The 19,450-nt window shown below is 46.4% G+C and overlaps 1 protein-coding gene across 5 annotated transcripts in view; it reads left to right on the top strand.

Annotated features, from left to right (window-relative positions):
• The window catches only part of NRF1 (nuclear respiratory factor 1), a 547,404-nt gene that overhangs the window by 33,868 nt on the left and 494,086 nt on the right, over positions 1-19,450 (top strand). For all 5 annotated transcript variants that reach the window (XM_078677627.1, XM_078677621.1, XM_078677613.1 and 2 more), the window contains exons 2-3: positions 2,881-3,129; positions 5,840-5,954. In XM_078677627.1, the coding sequence (XP_078533753.1) occupies positions 2,913-3,129; positions 5,840-5,954 (332 nt within the window). In that variant the 5' untranslated portion in view covers positions 2,881-2,912. The remainder of the gene's footprint in view (positions 1-2,880; positions 3,130-5,839; positions 5,955-19,450) is intronic.

Below are 19,450 nucleotides of genomic sequence, written 5' to 3'. Positions count from 1 at the left end.
AGGCAGCTCTATCTATCCTGCTAAAATCAGGATACTTTGAACACATGTGGGCAATAGCAAAGGGGGGTGAGGCTTACCCAGTTGCACGTCATTTTGATAAAGAACATCAGCGCAACAAGGACGACTTGAGCAATTTTTGTCTAGATCATGTGCCTAGCAATCCCATGGGTGGTGACAGGATTTTGAGACTATGGAGGTTGAAGTTGCGGTACATTATTGATCTTCAGACCAAGACTCCACGTGGTCTCAATAGTAGCGAAGAACTTGCCATACATCTTGGGGAGTGATAACTGTAGTAATAATTCTTATGGAATGATCCCTTACTCTTGCCAAGAATCTGGTATTATGTCTAGATAGCTATATTACTGTTTAATCTGATGAAATGTGCCCATGGTTGAACAAGTAATAATTTTTGCAAGAAGTAGCCATGTATTGGCTGTTTTAGTTTTAGCTTATGTGGTTTAACTCGCGGTGTATTCACACATTTTTCCCTCTTTATTTTGCTGTGTGTATTTTGCCAGTATATGTGTGAATATTAATTTGGAGGCGGCAAGCAGTCCAGTTGATCACAGCATTATGAATTTGTAATTAATATCTTACCCCATGTGCCCATTCAGGGCTTGATTGGTGAAGGCCCATTTGTGGGCATTATTTAATATAATTTTCACCTTGCAGATTAATTATATTTATAATTTATATGTATAATGTGCGAATTTTGACATTTAAAGATGGCGCTGATTTAACTGAGCCGGGACGCCGCGATTCTGTGGCAGTCCCTTTTTTGTGTCCATGAGGGGGAATGTATGTTTAATACTTTGACTGTGTGGCGCTTCGGTAGACCTAGAGAAAGGTCTTTACCGAAACGCGTCTGTTTCTTTGTGCGAAGTTTGCTGTGAATAAATCAACAGTAATCAGCCCCCGTAAGTGCTTTCTGTCCCAACGGAGGTCGTTTATGGGAGGAGAATTGAGCTAAAATATATATATTCTGCAAATATTTTCTTTTCTGTACCATGGCTAGCACCCTGTGTAGGCGTTGTGGGCCCCCTGGGGTCCAAGAACCACTGCCCAAGATCATGTTTGTGGTTCCTTATAGCTGGTGCTATTATGGCTGTCCTAGTGACATTATAGAGCCTAGCCACCTACATTTTGTTACATGTCAACTGAATTTAATTTTGTCCGCAGGAATCCAGGTGTCTGATGGGAGGTTTAAGTATGTCAGTATGCCGAAGTCTAAAATATACAAATATGTCGGGTGGGGTGGGGGGGGGGATTTACCCTTGATTATCCGGGTACATGTTACAAATACATGTCATCCCATGTTTTCTCATTGCTTCAGCCTGTTTGGTAATTGAAGGGATCAGAGGTCTGTGAGCATGTTTCTTTAATTAAAAATACCTTTCGAACTGACCTATTTTGCCCCATTCTGTGAAATTAAATTTTCTGGCATGAGCCTAGTCTTCATACCCAATTTGATGGTTCCTTAATAAAATGTCATATTTTATCAGTTTGCTCCATTCTTGGATTGAAGTACCAATTTAATTACCATCATATTCATTAATCTTCAACTGCCGTTGTAAAAGTACACACAGAATACATTATGTTCATAAGAACAAAATCAATAAAATACTTAAAGCCATAATAAAAATAATTAATAAACATTTCTCATGTAGCTAGGTTACCAGTCATGGGATTTCCGTGTAGCTGGAGCCATTGGCTTGTATTTATGGGTTCCAGTGGCACCTCATATGGGAACGTCGATAAATCAGAGGGTAGAGCTAAAATGTTATACAGATCATGTCACCAACAACATTAGACTATGCAGTGCAGTTCTCGGAGCCCAAGGCTACCCAGTCTAATTCTCCATACTCCCATTGAAAAGCAGGACAGAGCAAACGCAATCAAGGGTGTTGTTGGATCTAAAATTCTGTAGAGAACCCTAAAGGTAACTTAGTCAGGTAGTTGCATACTTCTAAACCGAGACAAACGCCAGTAGGAAAACAAACATCCTATTATTATTCATACAATTCAACCATAATTCTGGATTTGCTGGTCCACATCTGCAACGTAAATATTTGTGAAGAATGTTTCCACCAGGTAACCCATTTAAAAAAATGCCATACATGTACCTTTCTCTATCATGCGGTATTAAGCACTGTAGCCCCTGAGGCCCATCAAAATTAATTGTGGGGTGGGGTGGGGGGTGTCTACAGGGAGAAGGAGGAGTGTCTCCAGGAGGAGGAACAGTTATTAACAGATTTACATCCTAATTTAGGGCTAATATCAGTATAAATATTGTGTCCTCTATGTTCTTTAAACTGAAGGTTATGAGATTGTCCCCAATGCAGTTGTTTCCTTTTCAATAAATGCACGTTTTTAGTAATACTTGGAGGTTGTGAACCTGGAAAGTGGGCGATTTAAAAAAAAAGCAGGGTTTCACATAGTATAGCAGCCCCAAAAGACCGCGTAAGTTTCAGTCGAAATTGCTGTTTATTGTTCACCAATGGATAATTCACATACCTCTGTAAATCTACTATAGTAACACAATTTCAGGGATAAGTAATGGATGGTAATAAGACAGATAAAAATGAAAAAGAGCTTTGCGTAATTTGAAGAGGAGCGTTTGGCTGTCACCTTTCCATAAGCACATCCGTAGTAATCCCTTTAGATTACAATGTCACTCAAATGTCCTGAAAGCTTTTTTTCATTTTTTATATGTAGTGCACCTTGCCACTAATGCTGCGGCATAGATTGTTCAATTCTAGCCGACTGTTATTGTAATACTGCTGTACTCAAATGTCATCCCATTGTTTTATTTCTCATCTGCCTGTTAATTGTGTTTAAGTGATGTGACTCCTCTCTTTCTTTATGTCCCTTTTCTAGGCTCTTCTTACTTGCTTCCATATTAGTCATTAATGGAGGACCACGACCAGTCTGATCACATGGACACCATTGAAGCTCATGCAGTGGCCCAGCAGGTCCAGCAGGTTCATGTGGCTACATACACTGATCACAGCATGATGAGTGCAGACGAAGACTCCGTATCGTCGCCTGAGGACACTTCTTACGATGACTCTGACATTCTGAACTCTACCGCTGCAGACGAGGTCACTGCTCACCTGGCAGCAGCTGGTGAGTGGTGGTAACTTGCAGAATTGTTTCTGGGCAGATGAGATGTGGTTGTTGTGTATTTGACCATTTCTGTGCCTTTAGGTGGGATGGGGTAAAGTTTTGTGTTAAGTGATTTTTACTTTGGTAGTTTTTATTTCCTTTGATGTGTCACATATACATAGGCCCTCTGCTAATGGCTACTTTCAGCACTATTGGATGTTTTATTCTTTTAATAATAGCATAAGTTTATGATACTATTGCCAAGATTTCAATGAAAATGCTTTTTATGTGCCACATTGAGTACTTTCTTTTTTACACAAACTGTAGGAAATGCCCTGTGGGTATGTTTCCTGAATTCCCAAATTCAAGGTATGCTAAATTGGCATAGGGTTTACTTACCTTTGTTGGCTGCCCAGTACCTGAAGCACCATACAGTAAGATCCTACTTTGGGCCCAGTATGTTACACATGTCCTTGAATGATGTCCAGTTAACCCTAGCACTTTCTCCAGATATAGGAAAATAATGCAATATGGGTTGTTGCACATTAAGATACCCCTAGGTGAATGACCGATTCACTTAATATCCAGCTTGAAGACTTTGCTATAAACTGTACTCTTGGTGAGAGGAGAGTACGTTCTTCTTCACCCCATCATATGTAATTGAAACTGCATTATACTATTGTCTTGCCCATACTAAGGGTCATCTGAAATTAACTGAGAGGTGAGACATATCTCACAATTGCGAAATCACGATGACATGGGATGTTTTTGTGTTTAAATGTGAGATATGTTTGTAATATTAGGTGAGGGTTGTTATGTATCGCAATTAGTTTTAAAACAAAATTAAGTTTATTTTAATTTATAGACCACTTTAAGGCAAAGCCTTGATGTTAAATTGCATAGTTGTTAATACATGAAGTTTGTAGTCACGGAACTGTTGTAAAAATAACTGGCAGGTGTGTGTTACTCCATTACAGAATAGAAGACTGTTAGTGTTAAGTACATTTCTGTGCACTGTTACAAATTTAAAGTAATAAGGAATACGTTTGACAAATGAATTCTATTGTTACCTTTTGAGATGCGCAATGAATTCTCAAATTCTTCATTTAAAAAGTGCAGAGGAACCATTGCTTAGGGTTGTATTTACACCTCCGTACTTGGGTCACCCAGTGGCCCTATTAGTTCATAGTGAAGCCTAGTATTTCAGCCTGGAGTTTGCTAAATTTGAACTTGCTTATTTATTTATTTTAGTTCTGTTTAGGACATCTTGTGACAAGCCGCTTTAAGCAATAGTTTGCAAAATGGGTATGATTTTTGTCAGGTAGATTTTCATATTTTGTGCAGTTCTTGACCAGTAAGCATTGACTTTGCAAATGTGAGTTGAGCAGTGGTGAAGCATCTCTTCAAAAATCTACATTGTCCGTGGAACAGGATGTTTCAGAAATCCACTTGTTCTAAAAAATCAAATCAAAAGATTGTCTGATTTGAGGTGACTTGAGAGGAGGTGTCAAATTATGAAACTCTAATTATTTTGAAACTTCACTAATGTCATGATTTACATTGTAGCTAGGCTCTGATTATATGCTCTAGACTCTAAACATACCAGGGCTCTATTTATGTCATGCTTTCAAATACTCTTAAGCCCTGTATTTTCTGGGGTCCTGTTTATGCAATGGTTATACAAAATGTTCGAATTGGGATAAGGTTCTGAATAATCCAGCAGTGTCATTGTGCACAAATTCCTATAACACTAGTTCTGAATATTAGTTGTTGACTCTTTCCGTAATGCCTGAGAAAAGGGTCTTTGGAATTGCTCTGATGGAGGGACATATTTTCTGTGAAGCATTCAGCATATTTTGCAGTTAATTACTCAAGAACAACAATTGATAAACCTCTGGTTCAGTGCCTGTGTTTCAAACTCAGGATATAGGGGTTTGGTCACAATGTGCAGTACTTAGCAAACCACTTAATCCCGGTGTTTTGGTCATGTTTTTCTACGCCAAATTGTGATAATTACCCCTCTCGCTTTAATGATTATATCAATATCGGTGTTTTACATTTTACAAAAATATAAATCCGCAAATTGAAAATGTATTTTGTTTTCATAATCATAGCCTGTCTGCTATGAGAACCATGACATAATTTAAGTCCCAACATAATCAGACACATAATTTGGCACCTCACTTCAGGCACCTCAAATGGGACAATTCCGCCTGAGAGCCATATCTGACTAGGGTGATAAAAAGGGGTCATTTGTGAATTTCTTTGGAGAAGGGCTGAAACCCATATAGCTTTGGCGAAATTGTATGATGGTTTTGCTCACACTTCTGAAGTAAAAGAATGCCAGCCTATTTTCCCTTTATATGGACTTAGATTAAAAATAGAGAGAACACAAACTGTAAAAAAAAAAAAAAAAAAAACACCACCAGACATGTCTATTGCTCTTTCCTTATTTTTTGACTGTATGTAGGCAGATCCAATCTAATGGTTTTTTTGTTTTTATTTTTTAAGACAACTGAGTCAGGCTGCAGAACGTTATGAGGGAGTGAGTCTGACTTCTTGTTCAGTGACCCAGTATTCCTATCTGCCAGTTAAAGCATCGAAATTTAATCTGTCATCACTGAGGAGCAGACTGCCTCAGAATTTGCATGTGTCCTCTGCGATCATAGCCAGAACGGCTTTTCTAGTTTCTAGATTTGATTGTTTCTGCTGTGTTTCTCTTCAATTGCAGGACCTGTTGGGATGGCCGCAGCTGCTGCTGTGGCCACAGGAAAGAAGAGAAAAAGGCCTCACATATTTGAACCAAATCCATCCATACGTAAGAGGCAGCAGACACGGTTGCTAAGGTGAGTCTTTCGTTTAATCTGGAAATATATATTTTTAACTAATGCAATTGCTATCCTCTTAAATGAAACCTTTCCAAGCGATCATAATTAAGGATTCAGAGGCGAGGATTATACTTTAGATTGTTTTCACTTTATTCATAGCAGACCTTTTTCATTTACTCAAACTACATTTCCCGTGGAACACTGGAAATTGTAAAAGCAAACGATGAACAAAGCAGTCCAACAGGTGTCCACTCACAGGGCATTGTCCACCTATAGTCTTTCTCCTTTGTCCTTCATGCCTCTTTCATCGCACGAGTCATGCCATTTCCCTTTTCTCGCGAATCCTGTTTCTCATTTTCCATTCCTACGAAAAATTCCCAGCTGAAAAGGCTAAAAAATAAGCAAAGCATGCAAAATATGTTTGCCTTGACAACGGCAAGGCTATACAATACACAGTGCATGCACAATACACTTTTACTGAATCGGCATCATTTGACACTTGTAAATCAATACTTACTAACCACAGGGAGTGTTTCCCGGATGAGTAATCCATGGGTGGGATAAGCCTCGCCTCTGAGTCCTTAATGGAATTGAAATTTTCCGTTATGATAGCTAGGAAAGTTTTCAGTCTATGTCCGGCTGGAGGAAAGGATCATGCTAGTTTAAAGTTTACTTACCATCAAATCAGCCATATCCAACACTGGCTTAAAGTCGAACTTCTTTAAAGGCAGACTTAAAGGGCCAATCTGCCGTGTTCATGATATCTTCCAGGCGTGCACCCAGGTTGAATGCCTTGGAGGCCATCGCTCCACAAGTGAAATGTGCACCCAAAAACTTTAGATCCATTCTAGCTTCTTGCATAACCCTCCGCACCCAATGGGCTATGGTCGGGGAGGGCACTGCTGTGTTTGGCTTCCTGAGGGCGGCGATTATTAGCTACCTCTCAACTTGGGGCCTGAAGTCCACGGACATCTCCTCGAAAGCCCTAAGGCAGTGAACCACACACAGTTTCAGAGAGTCCGGAAAAGCTGGATATTCCATAACTCTGGTATTAGCTTTTGTATGCCTGTTACGTGCAAAAGACACTCCAAAGGGTGAAAACGACCTTCCAATAATGTCTAGGGATTGGACATCTGAAACCTTTGCATGATTCAGTTTATCTTTGCTCATTGGGATACCCCTCATATGGACTGGTGTGCAAAACACAGCGACATGCAAACGGATCAGTGCCTGGCAGTATCCATTGCAGGGGGCCATGGCAGATGTTTCAGGTGAAGTGGAATTTTCCTGTTCACTACTAACTTCCTCCCATACCCTTGATTACTTTGTTCTGAGGGAGATTTACCAATACTGGGTTCAAGTCATTCTCTGCGACCCGGGTTAGCAGAGATAGTCGTAGTAAGCAGATCGTCTGCACCTTTCTCTGTGTCCCCAACTCTTTCTTCCTCTCAGGGCAGACCTTCTTTCTTTGTTGGAGGGACAAGTTTTGCTGATGGAGAGGGCACACCCAACTTCCTTCCAGCTACCGGCAGATGTGGTAGCTCTCATTCCGTCGGAGTGATGTCACTACACCAAGATGGTGTACTCTGGAAGGTGAAACCGGTTTGTCGCATGGTGTTTTGAGACTAACATGAATTCCTTGAAGGCCCTATTATCCAACGTGTTTAGGTTCACATTATTGCTTGCCCAGTGTAGCTATGCGGTGGGAACAGTCAAAATATCCTGAAAGGACTAGTCTGCTTTCCACTGCCTTCCGGACCAGCCATACCTGGTTGTCCTTTGCTCTGAGCGTTCTGAAAAGCCTGAAAAACATGTTCCCTCCTTTCAGTTTTTATCATGCCTCAATGGAATCCCAATTTGGTTTTGACTTTTTGATGGAGTCTGTGCGAGCCCCTTCACAGCTGTCAATTTGACACTGTTGACTATTATTATTTTTTTCTGATTGTTATATCTTAAACAAGACAAATCATCAATTTGGAAGGGCTGTTTGTCCTCGACTACAAAAAGGAGGATGTCTTTAAGAGCAGAGAGACTTCCAATATCCTATCGTGCTCAGCCAGAGGCAGTTACATCAGTTCTTTTTCAGACTCCTTCTGACAGGACCCTTGGGGTTGAACTAAATCTTTTTTGGTTATTTTCCTTCAGTATAGAACATCTTTTGTCTCTCTGAGTGAGGTTTTTTTCCCGGACAGGAAAAATATTTTTTATCCTAATTAAAATGGAATCTCTATTTGACAAATGTCCACGCTGTGACAGAAAAAATATCAAAACAGACCCCCGCAAAGTCTATATTTGTCTACCATCTCACCTTCCTGCCTCCTGTGACATCTGCAAGACTCTCTAGATGAACCATGCATGACAGGGAGAATATTCGCTTCAAGGAAAGAGAAGAAAGAAGACAGCAAGAAACCAGTCGGACCTCAGAGCGAGGGGGAGGTTAATCTTCCACCAAAGCTCTCCCCTCAGCCTCCAGTGGTCGTGGGAGGTCTGAGAGGGGCGTTTTTCAGGCAGAAAACTTGATCTTCCCGGTCGACATAGAGGATGTACGGCGTTGACATGCTCTCCGTCATTGACTGGCTCGATGTCACACAAATATTGACGCTTGACTGCAAGAACCACATGAGTGACGTCGAACGACCTTGCAAAGAGAACAGTCGTCGAGACATGCATCAACGTTGAGGGATTCCAACTCGCCGTCACCCAGCAGTGGGCGGTCAACGTTTAGAGCAAAGCGACAAGAGTGGTTGACGTCAAGAAGCTGGTTGACATCACGAGCGAACGGAGATTGACAGGAGTCGACGTTGGAGCAGATCGTGGAAATCCAGTTAACGATGGAGGTAGACGTCGAGATCCTAAACGTCGAGGAGCCGACATTCCAAGAGGAGGAGAATCTACTCATTCTCTGATTCTCCCTCCAGATCTCCATCTCTGAGAGAGATACTATCTTCTCCCATCCTGATACCTCCTCAACCGGATTCATCGGCACCACCAGCGCCCCCGCTTCTGGCGCTACCCATTCCTCCTCCTAAACAGCCACCTCAACTACCACCTCCGCCCTCTATACCGACATCAGTCATTCCACCTCATGTAGTACCTCAGGTTGTTACACCAGCACCTAGGAGGTCTCGATCAAGGACACGTCATCGATCTCTCCATGGAGACCTTCTACTGCATCACCCATTCAAGGTCGTATCGCAGGTCAAGATCACGTTCCCACCGTCATCGCCAGCAGGATACGTCCTCTTCCACCAGAGGATACTCCCAGACCTGGTCGGACTCACCTCAACATATATCCTCACTAATTGGTGACATTAACAACTTTCAGGAGTTTTTGGTTTGATGCGCAGCAAAATTGAACATGCCTATGGTGGTCCCCACTCCTTCGACTTCGGTGATATTCAAATCTCTTCACCAACGCACGACCTCAAGACCCTTGCTCCCGCTAGTGCTGGGTCTTCTTGAGCCAGCCATGGAGGAGTTCCTCACTCCAGCTGCGGCAAAATCAGCACCCTCCAGAAGAAATACCATCCTCCGGAGCAAGATCCGCTGATTTTATTTGACGACCCTCCACCTGATTCAGTGATGTTATTAGCCGCGTGAAAATCCCATTCCTCATCACCATCTTCTACTCCTCCCCTGATAAAAAGAGCAAAAGATTAGACTCGTCAGGACTCCAAGTATGCAATACGACAGCTACATCCATGAAAGCAGCCCTCCTGGGAAGGTAAGATTGCGCCTTGTGGGATTCCATTCTCCACTTTGTGGATCACCTCCTAAAAGAACACCGGGAGGATTTTCTGGAAATTGTCCAGGAGGGATCGATGGTCTCCAAGCCGATCATCAGCGCATCAGTGGATTTGTCAGTCTCCCTTCGGAGACATGTATGGCTTTGACTCTCCTCTCAAGCCTGACGCTCAGATGCAGAATTTACCCTTTTCCGGCTCTACTCTCTTTGGCTCACACACCGATGATGAAATGGTGAGAACGAAGACTGAGATGGATCCCCTAAAGCTGTCGGTTTAGAGAAACCTTAAGCTCAGCGACGTCCATTCCAACCCCACCACTGTAGTTTCTCTAGGCACAGAGGGTTCAAACCCCTCAATGGCAGTACAGAAGATCACGCCAGTATCGGCCCTACCAGTCTTAACGCAAGCAACAGAGTTGACACACCTCTAAACAAGCTAACCAGGGAGGCCGATAACCTGTGGCATCAAAACCTTGAGTTCGAGGCATGTGGGCTGCTAAATTCATATCTGTAGCATAGATCGCCGCCTAGTGTTGGGTCCGGATGATTGCACATTGTTGTCCTGGAAGAGTCTTCGAAGTATCACGAGATAGGTGGCTCCTCCCCTGGACTACAGTGCGCATGGGCATCGACTCCATCCCCAGATTGTTTTTTTCTGCCATTGGGTTCGGATGTGATTTCGACGTCTCCTGTTCGGAATCGTTATAGAACTCTTCAAGGCCAAAAGGCCTTCTTTGCACCGTCGGTATTGTTCGCGTTCGGTCCAGTCTATCTTCCAGCTCGTGGAGTCGGATATCCGGGGGTCGTGTGACTCTTCGGTGATCGGGGCCTAGTCGACGCAGCAAGACTTCAACGGCATGGAGCGGAGTCCATTCAAGAAATGTCCCGTGTGTGGATCCAAGTACCCACACATCGACGTCCATCCTGTGTGCAACAAGTGCCTGTCGCCGGACCACGACGAGGCCAACTGTATGGCCTGTTCCAGATTTCGATCGTAAAAAACTATCAAGCTTCGGCGCGTGGCGCGCTTTGAGGCCCAGCGATCGGCTCCAGCACCGGTGGACATCTTTGACGACCCCGCGGAAGACTAACAAGTGCGTCACCTGCAGATTTCCCCTACCCCGATGGATGTCGAGTCCGAAGACGGAGCTGACGACCACAGTCCCGACATTGAAGAAATCGTCGAGAAGGTAGGGGACGACGACGAAGCATATGGGGCCATGGAAGATAGCTCGGAGGATGAGCTATGCCCCGTTCGTACTCTCACGAAGGCTCAGGTCACGGGATCGCCACGCGGCCTTACCCACGACCTTCCACCTCGATCCACGGCCCCGCCTTCCGGCTCGGCTACGGACACCTCCGCGGAGCCGCCATTACAGAAAACGAAACCCTCGGTACCGGTGAAAACAAAGATGGCCGACACGCCATCGAAACCGAAGACGTCCGCTCCGGTGCCGGTGCCGTCATCTTCAGGGGCCCCCAAACAGCCGCCCGCTGCGGACCAGGCTAAGGTGCCGAAGGTGGTTGCGGAGCCAAGCTCGAAGAAGCCCATCGGGTCGGAGTCTACCAAGGGAGACAAGCCGACGCCCAAGAAGACTGCCGTTCCTGCATCGGGAAAGTCTGTCGCGCCGAAGCCCAAGGGGACCGTCGACGCGAAGTCGGTGAAGGCCGCAGAGCCGAGGTCTGGGGCCGTGACCCTAAAGGGAAACCGATCGATCCGAAGCCATCGGCATCGACGTCTACGGTAGTGGACAGTGTCACGGACGCACCAGTCACGAGCGCTCCTCGACCGGACACCCACAAGTCGGCCACGCTCGGGTCTTCCCCAGGGGGCGGACCACGGGCATCAGTCGGATCGACGAAACCGTCAGCTTCCTTTACGAAGCAGGTCTCGGACTCCCTCAAGCACCTTAAGGTCAAGGCTTCAGCATCGGAACCGAAGACTCCTTCCGCGCCGAAGCTACAAGACGCACCGAAGACCTCATCGGCACCGCTCGTCTACACGTTGCCGCCTAAGGTGGCGCCGAAGACCTTTGCACCGCGGTCGGTGCCCAAAGACACCGTGTCGACGTCCACTCCACCGGCTGGGTCCGTGGGTCCTCGACAACCTTTGGTTGAAGAACGGTCGGAGCATTTCATCGATGCCGACACCGGCAAACTCACGCTCTACAAAAGGAAGATTACTTCACAGCCTTTGCAGTCCTTTACGATTCCTCTGAAACGTAAAAAGCCTGCAGCAGACACCCCAGTTCTGGTGGAACAGATTCTTCCTCAGCATCGGCGGAGTGCCACACCTTCACCCACGTACTCAGATGGGGATGGAGGTGACCAAGATGAGGAGTACAGCTTCCCTGCTCATACAGAGCCTGATGAGCAGCAGGAATCATGGATGGATACTGGTGATCAAGGGGACCAGCAGACGGTCCAGGATCCACAGGTCTTTCACGTGAAACAGTCCCCCACTGAGGACTCTGCAGCGTATAATGCCTTAATCGAAAGGGCAGCTGCAAACCATAAGGTGGAGATGCATGCTGACCCCGTGGAAGTGGACTTCCTTTTTGACACTTTCTCTACTGCTGAAAAAACTGTCAAGACTCTCCCCATGTTGAAAGGGGTCCTTAAGCATGCAGCAGACATTTTCAAGGAACCCACAAGATCCCGGGTGATAAACCCACGCATCGAGAAGAAATACAGACCGGCACCTGGCGACCCCACCTACATACGGGGCCAGTTGCCTTTGGACTCTTTGGTGGTCTCTAATGCCCGCAAGAGGGCAAACTCCCAGACGACGGGTGAAGCTCCTCCCCCAGACAGAGTCAAAAGTGCTGGAGGCATCTGGGAAGAGGGTAGCAGCTCAGGCGGCCAACATATGGCGCATCTCAAACACGCAAGCTCTGTTGGCCAGATACGATAGGGCACATTACGACACCCTAGAGCAGCTGTTACAACACCTCCCAGACCAGTTTAAAGAGGGAGCTGAAATGCTTTTCCAGGAGGGGAAGCTCATCTCCAACGCTGCTATAAAGTGTGCGCTAGATGTTGCAGACACAGCAGCGAGAGCGATTAACACTAGTGTGATGTTGAGGCGTCAGGCATGGCTCCGCATCTCGGGGTTCAAGCCGGAGATACAAACTACTATCCTCAACCAACCTGTTAATCTAGACAGGTTGTTTGGCCCAGAGGTGGACACCACCCTGGAGAAGATTAAAAAGGATACCGAGACTGCCAAGTCCATTGGGGCTCTCCAGTCACAACAATTTAGAGGGAATACTTTTTGTCGCTCAGGCACTCGAAGTGTTAACAGAGGGCACATGTCGCAGCAGACGCCATTCAATAAGAGTGGCGCACAATCCTACAGCAAGCAGGGCAGAGGCGGATACAGAGGAAACAGTGCCAAGGGTAGAGGCAGAGGCAACAACAGTTCCCGTACCTCTGCCGCCAACAAACAGTGACTCCCTGTCACTGCCCCCTGACCATCCAACACCTGTCGGGGGGAGATTCCAACAGTTCCTGCCCGTCTGGTAGTCCATCACCACAGACAGGTGGGTCAGGAAACGTATCCAGTTCGGCTATTGTTTAGAACTGACATCCACCCCACCACCCATGCCCCCAAAACACCGTCCTATGTCAGCAGAGCACTTGCACTTATTGCAGCAGGAGGTTCTAGCGATGCTGCAAAAAGGCGCAATAGAGCTCGTGCAGGTGGAGGAGGAAGGCACAGGGGTTTATTCCCTGTACTTCTTAATCCCAAAGAAGGACGGCTCGCTCAGACCGATTCTGGACCTCCGCCCCTTAAACCAGTACATTCTTTCGGAACACTTTCACATGTTGACACTGCAGCAGGTTCTTCCCTTGTTACAACAGGGAGACTTCCTCGCAACCTTGGACCTCAAAGATGCTTACTTTCACATACCACTCCACCCCTCCGACAGAAAGTACCTCAGGTTCACCATCCAAAACAGGCATTACCAGTTCAAGGTGCTCCCCTTTGGAGTGACCACTGCTCCCAGGGTGTTCACAAAATGTCTGGCGACAGTGGCGGCACACCTTCGGAGACAGAGTATACATGTCTACCCTTATCTGGACGACTGGCTCGTGCACGCAAAGTCAGCCCAGCAGTGCGCCGCCGACATGTCCCACACCATTCACCTCCTTCACAGTCTAGGATTTACACTGAACTACCCGAAGTCACACCTCCAGCCAGCCCATGTGCGGCAGTATTTAGGCGCGACTATCAATACTCTGGCTGCCACAGCTCAGCCAAACCCGGCGAGGATCGCCATCATCCAGTCGCTGATCCAAAAGTTCAGACCACTACACTCACTCCCAGCGAGAGTGTTCATGCAGTTGATAGGCATGATGGCCTCCTGCATCTTCATAGTCCCGCACGCGAGACTCCATATGCGTCCGCTCCAAGAATGCTTAGCGCATCAGTGGACTCAGGCTCAAGGACAACTGAACGACCTAGTGTTGGTGACGGGTCGGGCATACAACTCTCTGCATTGGTGGAATCCACACAACCTTTGCAAGGGCCGACCGTTCCAAGATCCTGTGCCACAGATTACTCTAACAACGGACGCGTCTCTCCTAGGATGGGGGGCTCATGTGCTCCACTATACGGTGCAGGGACTATGGACAACGCAACAAAAGAAGATGCACATCAACTACTTGGAACTGATGGCAATCTTCATGGCACTCAAGTCCTTCAAAGTACATCTGTGCAACAGTCGTGTTGATCCGGACGGACAACATGACAGCCATGTACTACATTCAAAACCAGGGAGGTACGTACTCTCCACAGTTGTCTCATCTGGCTCAGAGCATGTGGAAGTGGGCCATTCAGAGGAACATCTTCCTCATGGCGGAACACCTCCCGGGCACGGACAATCAGATGGCGGACCTGCTCAGCAGGTACAGCCACCAAATGCACGAGTGGGAGATGCATCCATCAGTACTCCACCCGTACTTCCAGCAGTGGGGTCATCCAGAGATAGACCTGTTTGCCATGGAGGAAAACGCAAAATGCCAAAGCTTTGCCGCCAGGTTCCCTCACCCACAGTCGCAGGGCAATGCGATATGGATGAACTGGTCAGGCAGATTTGCGTACACTTTTCCCCCAGCGCCTCTCATTCCGCTGGTGGCGAGAAAGCTAAGGCAACACTCGATGACACTCATCCTAGTTGCTCCAACGTGGGCGCGACAACCGTGGTACACCACGTTCCTCGAACTCTCTGTGGTACCGCATCAAAGACTGCACCTCACACCCCGGCTCTTGACGCAGAACCGTGGAGACATTCAGCACCCAGATACGCAGCAGCTCAATCTGGCGATCTGGCTCCTGAGGTCTTAGAATTTGGCTACCTTGATTTGCCCCCTGAATGCATGGACATCATCCGGGAGGCAAGGAAGCCCACTACCAGAGCTTGCTATGCAGCAAAATGGAAGCGGTTTGTCATCTACTGTACCGAGCTCGCTATTAACCCGCTCGATGCCTCCATTCCTAATATCATCTGCTATCTGTTGCATCTTTACAAATGCAATCTAGCATACGCTTCCATTAGGATACACTTAGCCGCCATTGCGGCTTACCTCCAAAACAGGCAGCATCTCTCTGTCTTCAGGGTGCCTGCCATTAAAGCATTCCTGGAAGGGCTGAAGTGAGTCATCCCTCCCAGGACCCCGCCGGCTCCTGTGTGGAACCTCAATGTGGTGCTCACCAGATTGATGGGTCCCCCATTTGAACCTCTGCATTCATGTGAACTTCAGTTCCTCACATGGAAAGTGGCTTTTCTCATTGCCATAACGTCTCTACGACGTGTTAGTGAGCTACAGGCGCTCACCATCCAAGAGCCATTTATACAGATTCATTCAAACAGGGTGGTGCTGCGCACTAACCCCAAATTTCTCCCTAAGGTGGTGTCGCAGTTTCATGTCAATCAAACTATCGAACTGCCCGCATTCTTTCCCAACCCAGAAACAGTAGCAGAAAGGATGCTCCATACGCTTGATGTCAAAAGAGCGACTATGTACTACATTGACAGAACCCACCCCTTTAGAAAGACACAGCAACTCTTTGTTGCCTTCGCAGCTCAGCACAAAGGCAACCCCATTTCCAAAGCAGGAATAGCCAGGTGGATCGTTAAGTGTATTCAGATTTGCTATCAGAAGGCTAAGCGCACTTTAACGGTCCCCCCCAGGGCACACTCCACACACAAGTTGGGGGCCTCCATGGCATTCCTGGGTAACATTCCTTTGGAAGACATTTGTAGGGCAGCCACATGGTCTACACCACATACGTTTACCAAACATTACTGTGTAGATGTGCATTCCAAACAGCAGGCAGCTGTAGGACAGGCTGTTCTTAAAACACTTTTTCAGACTTCTGCAGCTGGCACGGGCGGCCGCCGTTAATGGAGGGACTGCTATGTATTTTATGCTACAGATATGAATTTAGCAGCCCACATGCCTCGAACTGAATATGCTACTTACCAGTATGCATCTGTTCTTGGCATGTAGGGCTGCTAACATTCATATCGCCCGCCCTCCTCCCCGGCGCCCGTAGCGGCTGCAGACTTTTCTTGCATTTAATCTCTAGCATGGCCATCACTTTCACTGTTAAACTCCATCTTTTCCACAATGGCTAAAAACAATCTGGGGATGGAGTCGATGCCCATGCGCACTGTAGTCCAGGGGAGGAGCCACCTATCTCGTGATACTTCGAAGACTCTTCCAGGACAACAATGTGCAATCATCCGGACCCAACACTAGGCAGCGATCTATGCTACAGATATGAATGTTAGCAGCCCTACATGCCAAGAACAGATGCATACTGGTAAGTAGCATATTCAATCCTCTCTTCCGTCACCCACTCCGGTAGGGGAAGCATTGCAAATTACCTGGCAGAGTGGCAAAGAATTGCAACTGTCGCCTGGGTCTTGAATATTGTCAAAGTGGCTATTGTCTAGGATTCACTGCCCCACCACCATCCCCCAAGGTCCTCCACGTCTCAAGCTTCTACAAAAGGAAGTCAACACGGTATGCCAAAAGAATGCAGTGGAATCGGTCCCTTGAAACCAACGAGGCCAAGCAATTTATTACAGGTACTTACTAGTACCAAAAAAGGGCAGACAAGAGTTCAGGCCTACTCTCGATCTTCAAATCGCAAACAAGTGGATCCGAAAGAAAGTTCAGGATACTGGCATTACATCAAATTTACCCTCAACTTCAACGGGGAGGCTGGCTTTGTTCAATAGATCTTCACAGCGCTTTTTCCACATTCCCATCATAGTCACATCGGAAATGCCTCGGAATAATCGTGGGGCAGAACCGCTACCAATATGCGGTTCTACCATTCAGCCTCAAATCAGCACCCATGACATTTTCCAAATTAATGGCTGTGGTAGCAGCTAATCTACAAAAACACAGACTCTTTGTCTATGCCTATTTGGATGACTGGCTGAACAAGGCTTCCACTTTCCCAGAAGTCTAAGCACTTTTCCAGTGGGCTTGCTATTTGCTCAATTGCCTGGGTCTTCACATCAACTTTCAAAAGTCCAAGACAACACCATTCCAGACATTGCATTACTTGGGAGCTACCATCGACACGCTACAGAGAAAGGTATGTCCTTCGGAGGAACGATGCTTATCCATTCTCCAGAAATGCCACAACTTCTGGAGACAGTCCGCATAGTCTTCTCTCTACTCGGCTCGATGGCCTCATGCATATCTTACTCCTTATGCTCTCCTTCACACGCTTTCTCTCCAGGAGTGCTTGGAGGATCAGTGGAACCAGTTCTCAGGAAACTGGGAGGACAAGATCAGCCTTTCGACGTATGCTGTGGAATCCCTCCAGTGGTGGTGTTCACCGAAAATAATCCTGAGAGGAATCCCTTTTCACCAGCAGGATCCAACACAGACCATAGTGACTGATGCCTCTTTGCTGGGGTGGGGAGTCCACATGCATCACCAGCAAATTTTTCTTCAAAAGAACAGACCTACCATATCAACCTCCTGAAACTCCGTACAGTTCACCTGGCACTCAAGGTGTTTCAGCCTGCGTTTAAGACCAACACCCTTCTTGTTCAGACGGACAATACCACCATCAAGTACTACCTGAACAAGCAGGGAGTATCACGGTCCAGAGCCCTGTCACGAGAAGCGCAAACAACCTGGCACTGGCTTATCACCAGAAACTTGAACCAGATTGCTGTACACCTCCCAGGTGTGCAAAACATCCAGGCAGACGCTTTCAGCATGGTTCTCTAAGAAAACCATGAGCGGGTACTGAACAAAGAGTTCATACAAGATATCTTCAACTTGTGAGGCACACCCTCTACAGACTTTTTTGCTACAGCGGAAAACAAAAAATGCCTCGACTTGGCCACCAGATTTTAACATCCAAGGTCCTTCATTGGGGAATGCTCCAAGGATTGACTGGTCCAAACAATTTGTGTACGTTTTTTCTCCAATACCTCTGAAGCCATGCGCAAACTGTCCACCATGACAGCCAAGATGATCCTATAGCACCAGAATGGCCGAGACAACTGTGGATCCCAGACCTGCTTCACTGGTCTATCCGTTCACATCTCAGGCTGCCATGCAGGCAGGACCTTTTCCAAAAGTTGGGAGGTCAACTTCTACACCCCAATCTCTCCTCCTGGAGTTTGGCAGCTTGACTCCTTAGTGCAGTATGGTCATCTAAACCTATCTCCTGTCTGTTTGGACATTCCAAAGGAAGCAAAGCGACCGTCTTCACGATGGACCCTTCAAATGGAGAAGATTTTGCATTTGATGTTCTTCCAGGCAGATCGATCCCACTTCGTGCCAGGAGAATGTCATTCTCCCATATTTGCTACACTTAGCTAAATCTGGCCTCCAATACACATCATTCCACCTGTCTGCCTTCACAAACCTCTTTCTTCAGGATTCCAGTCATTAAAGATTTCCTGGAGGGTTTAAAGAAGGTTTTCCCTCCGATTTGGCGCCCCTCTCCTCCATGGGAGCTAAATGTAGTGCTTTCCCTTTGAAATCTTTGCCTGCCTGTGTACATGCATTTGTATTTTGGTCTACTGCACTGCTTCAAGGTGGGGTGAGCTTGCTATTCTAGTCAGTGCTTATGACTATACATGGAAATCCCCTACGAGAGAAGGTATAGTTTCTTACCTGTAACTCCAGTTCCTTCCTAGGGGTATTTCCATGAGTCATAAGCATCCCTCCCTCCTCCCGGATGGAGTAGACCGACAATTTTCATACTCCGTTATTACACATGTAGTACAGCCTTTAAAAATAACTGAGCTAACTGCCTCTTGCTGAGCATGATGGGACATTGGAGGTCTCTCATATCTTAAAGACACAGCCTCCTTTTTTCTTCTGCTTGTAATGGCAGCCTATCTGATACATTGCCTTGCACTTCTTCATCTCTGTTTCTCACATAGCAACAGGTTTTGTGAAGGTTCTTTTTCTGTGCCCGTATAAAATTATTCGCGTCCGGGGCGCATATTTCATTGCAACTTGTTCTTGTGCCACTCCAAGATGAAGAATTCTGGCCACTGTAGCCTTGTGCTTGCCTGCATTATGACTTTCTTAAGTGACTTTTCAAGGCATTCCCGAAGAAAGGAAAACTTCAGCATTTAAGATGATATTGGATAAAGTGCTCCGTGTTCCCCGCAGATGGGCGGGACTATTCAACTCTTATGACTATCATGGAAATACCCCTACGTGACAACTGGAGTTACCGGTAAGAAACTATACCTTCTAATTCTGCAAACAT

The sequence above is a fragment of the Lissotriton helveticus genome, chromosome 1_1, assembly GCF_964261635.1.
Source record: "Lissotriton helveticus chromosome 1_1, aLisHel1.1, whole genome shotgun sequence".
NCBI lineage: Eukaryota > Metazoa > Chordata > Amphibia > Caudata > Salamandridae > Lissotriton > Lissotriton helveticus.
Note: the sequence above shows the minus strand (reverse complement) of the source record. Positions and strands in the feature narration are given on the sequence as shown.